The sequence below is a fragment of the Chrysochloris asiatica genome, unplaced genomic scaffold (genome assembly GCF_000296735.1).
Source record: "Chrysochloris asiatica unplaced genomic scaffold, ChrAsi1.0 scaffold00192, whole genome shotgun sequence".
Taxonomy (NCBI): domain Eukaryota; kingdom Metazoa; phylum Chordata; class Mammalia; order Afrosoricida; family Chrysochloridae; genus Chrysochloris; species Chrysochloris asiatica.
In genome coordinates this window covers 194,762-198,173 of record NW_006408710.1, presented here as the reverse complement: position 1 = coordinate 198,173, position 3,412 = coordinate 194,762, and the positions used below count along the sequence as shown (strand labels likewise).

General features: G+C 42.2%; 1 protein-coding gene across 1 annotated transcript in view; it reads right to left on the bottom strand.

The window, feature by feature from the left end:
• Positions 1–3,412, bottom strand: part of ABCA9 (ATP-binding cassette, sub-family A (ABC1), member 9) — a 146,321-nt gene that overhangs the window by 123,513 nt on the left and 19,396 nt on the right. Inside the window, 1 exon segment of the mRNA XM_006878387.1 lies at positions 1,650–1,818. Coding sequence (XP_006878449.1) covers positions 1,650–1,818 — 169 coding nt within the window.

Genomic DNA, 3,412 nt, shown 5'->3' with positions numbered 1-3,412 from the left:
ACTGGCTCTTTGTCTATGTACGATCGCCACATGAACACAGTGAAGTGTTCTGTGATTCCCATTCTTCACAAAGTTAGCCAGAGTTTGTTATGATTCACACAGTTGAATGCCTTTACATAATCAATAAAACACTAGTAAACATCTTTCTGTTATCATCTATTTTAGCCAAGAGCCATCTGATGTCAGCAATGATATCCTTCATTCCATGCCCTCTTCAGAATCTGTCTTTAAATTTCTAACAGCTTCCACTCAATATGCTATTACAACCATTTTCGAATTTTCTTCATCAAAATTAGTTGCCTCTTACTTCTATTTAAGCAACCTAAACAATGACTTAATTTCCGCATGCTTTAATGGAATTTAGCTTTAGTGGTCAGATAGTAGGTTCTAGATGAGGTCGAACCTACTCACTAGCTGGTTCAATAATGCATCTCAAATGACGTCAAGTTTTCATACTTTATGCTGACAAGTGATTGTGAACCCAGTTGCTCTGGTTTCTGGGACAGCATGATCCAGAACCGTAAATGTCACATGTTGACCCACTGGATGTAGGTCAGGTTACAACAATGAAGCAGGACAGTCAGCCCTGGCTTACCATGCTATAGAGCCAACCTTCTAGATCATCCCAACAGTTGGCTACATGGATACCACTGATTCCAACACCTCCTCCCATTGTTGCAGATTACCTTCCTAGATCTTAAGGATCATCTACAATGGCTTACAATTCATAAACCTTTAATACCTCTCTCTTTGTCAAAGTCACAATGCCTTCTCTCCACATCTAACGCTTGCAATGACTGCTCTGATAGCACTTAGTTACAGCTCAGTCGTGGAGAAGACACACAAGCTAGGCCTCCATCAGCCCACTTCTTGAATACACGGCACTAATGCATGAAGAATGAGAGGCTGTCACTCTCTGTGGTCTTCCATATTGGACTCATAGTCTTAGAAGATAAGTATTTTGAGGCTGTAAGTATCATAAATAAGAGTTTTAAAATATTGGTGAAGAAAGGGGATATGGAAAGTTTTCATTGATGGGGTAAGACAAGTGCAACATTAAGTAACAGGCAAAATTTAGGCAAAGAGCTAGGGAATTTAGGGATTTCTAGTTGTTTGGAAATCCAGGGAATAAGCATTGAAGGAAACATGTATATTTTCTCTGTGGGAGGATGCATGTGACACCAATACTCCTAACTTCCCAAGTTTCCTTCCTTTGTAGCTGGGATGTATCTCTCCATTGTTCTGCATTACCTGCCTCTTCCTCCTCACCTTAGTAGACAAGGATGGAAGATGAGAGAGACGACATGAATTACAGAGACAGATGGGTGAGAATAACGAAGGAGGCGATGGCTGAGTCTATCACATAGAGGGAGGCCAGTGGAAGGGGGAGCAATGCATGAAAAAGAAAAACAAGAGATGAGAACTGCTCATTCCTAGACGGCTGTCTCTACACCATTATAAGATAGCAGTCAGTGTCAATAGTGACGATGGGAGAAAGCAGACTGTTATTAGGAATGAGTGTAGCCCCTCACAAGAAGAGCTGCCTGGGTGTACGGGTACAAGGGGCACAGAAGGAGGTCTCTGCTCACTTTGGGTTAGATCCCTGTCTCTGACCTGGTCTCTGTTTGATCCCCCTTGTAATTGATTACCTGATGGCTTCTTTCCCATGGAATTCAGGAGGCACTGGCTCAAAAGAGTTGTTAGATGAAGGATCGAAGTCTGTTTCATTCTCAAGAGCCACGTGATCAGCCTTTTGGCGTTGAAACCAAAAAGAGGACTTCAGGAAAAACAAGGGAGGCCGCCGGTGTCCATATTCATCTACAGGAGCAGGAGACAATTAAATGTGGGGTCAGTGACCAGTTTAAGAGGTGCATTTCTCCTAGGACAGCATGTTCAGGCAACCCCTTGGATGCTACACTGCCACCTGAAGAAATGCCTGCTGTTTACAGTCCCATAGTTCCTTGTTACACCGGCTCTAGGGAATGAATACAATAGACCTTGAGTCTCCACAGGAGAGATTGTGCATTCAACACACAATCACAATAGTGTGGATTAAAAGCCTGCTATTGTCTATCAGCAAGGAGCTGTGGTACTGCTGTAAGAGAAACACTGGACTGTTAATCACAAAGTTGGCAGTTCAAACCCACCAGTGGCTCCATGGGAGAGAGATGACACTATCTGTTCCCATAAAGATTTACAGTCTCTGAAACCCTATGTAGGGTCATTATGAGTCAGGATCGGCTCATGGGAGTGGATTTGTTTCTTCTTCTACTTGCTTTATTGTCTATCAGAGGGAGAAAGCTGTGAGAGTCTTGTCCCATAGAGATTGCTGTTGCTAAGTGCTGTAGAGTCAGTTCTGACTCATAGCGTTCTGTATAGAGCGTCCAAGGCTGTACATCTTTGAAGAGTCCAAGAACCTCATCTTTCTCCCAAGGAGCAGCTGGTGGGCTTAAAGCACCAACGTTATGAGTGGCAGTCCAGTGCTTATTGTACAGCACCACTGTGCCCCTAAACAGATTGTTATTGCTATTGTTGAGTTCTCATGAGTCAATTCTGACTTATCTCAACCCCATATATGATTCCCAAGGAGTGGCTTATGGGTTTGAACCATCAATCTTTCAATTAGTAGTCCACTGATTTGTTCTAAAGCACCTTTGGAAGTCCTATGGCACAGTTCTCCTTTGTCTTAGAGGGTTGCTACTCATAATGACCCCGCATAGGGTTTCCAAGCTGCTGGTGGGTTTTATATACATTCAATGGAATGTTTATTGCTGTAAAGAGAAATGAAGTCCTAACACATCACGGATGAAACTTGACAAAGGACAAATATTGTATGAAACTATTCATATGAATCCTGGTGTGGCATTGTAGGATAAACACTGGACCACAAAATCTATTTGAACTGCAAGGTCAGCAGTTCAGATCCATCACTCGCTCCTTGGAAACCCTATAAAGGATCACTATGAGTTAGAAGTGATTCGATTATACTTAATAATATCATCAACGTTTATTTAAAAGAGACAAATGTTTAGAGACCAAAAGCTTATTACCAGAGGGGGAGGGAGAAGGGGAGTCACTGCTTAGAGGGTATCGAGTTTCTGTTACTGGTGGGGGTATAAACTGGAAAATATTACCAGTGATGGCGGCACAACATGGTCAGTGTATTCAATGTCACTGAATTATATGTGCAAAGATTGTTAAATTGGTCAACGTTTTGTTTTATATCCTTGGTTGTTGTTATTGTTGTAGTGTGTCATCAATTCCAACTTTTCATAGTGACCTTGTATAGGGTTTCCAAGGCTACAAATCTTTATGGGGGCAGAAAGCCTCATTTTTCTCTTGTAGAGTGGCTGGTGGTTAGAAGCCCAACTATACCCCACCGGGGCCTCTTACATATACTTTTACACATACA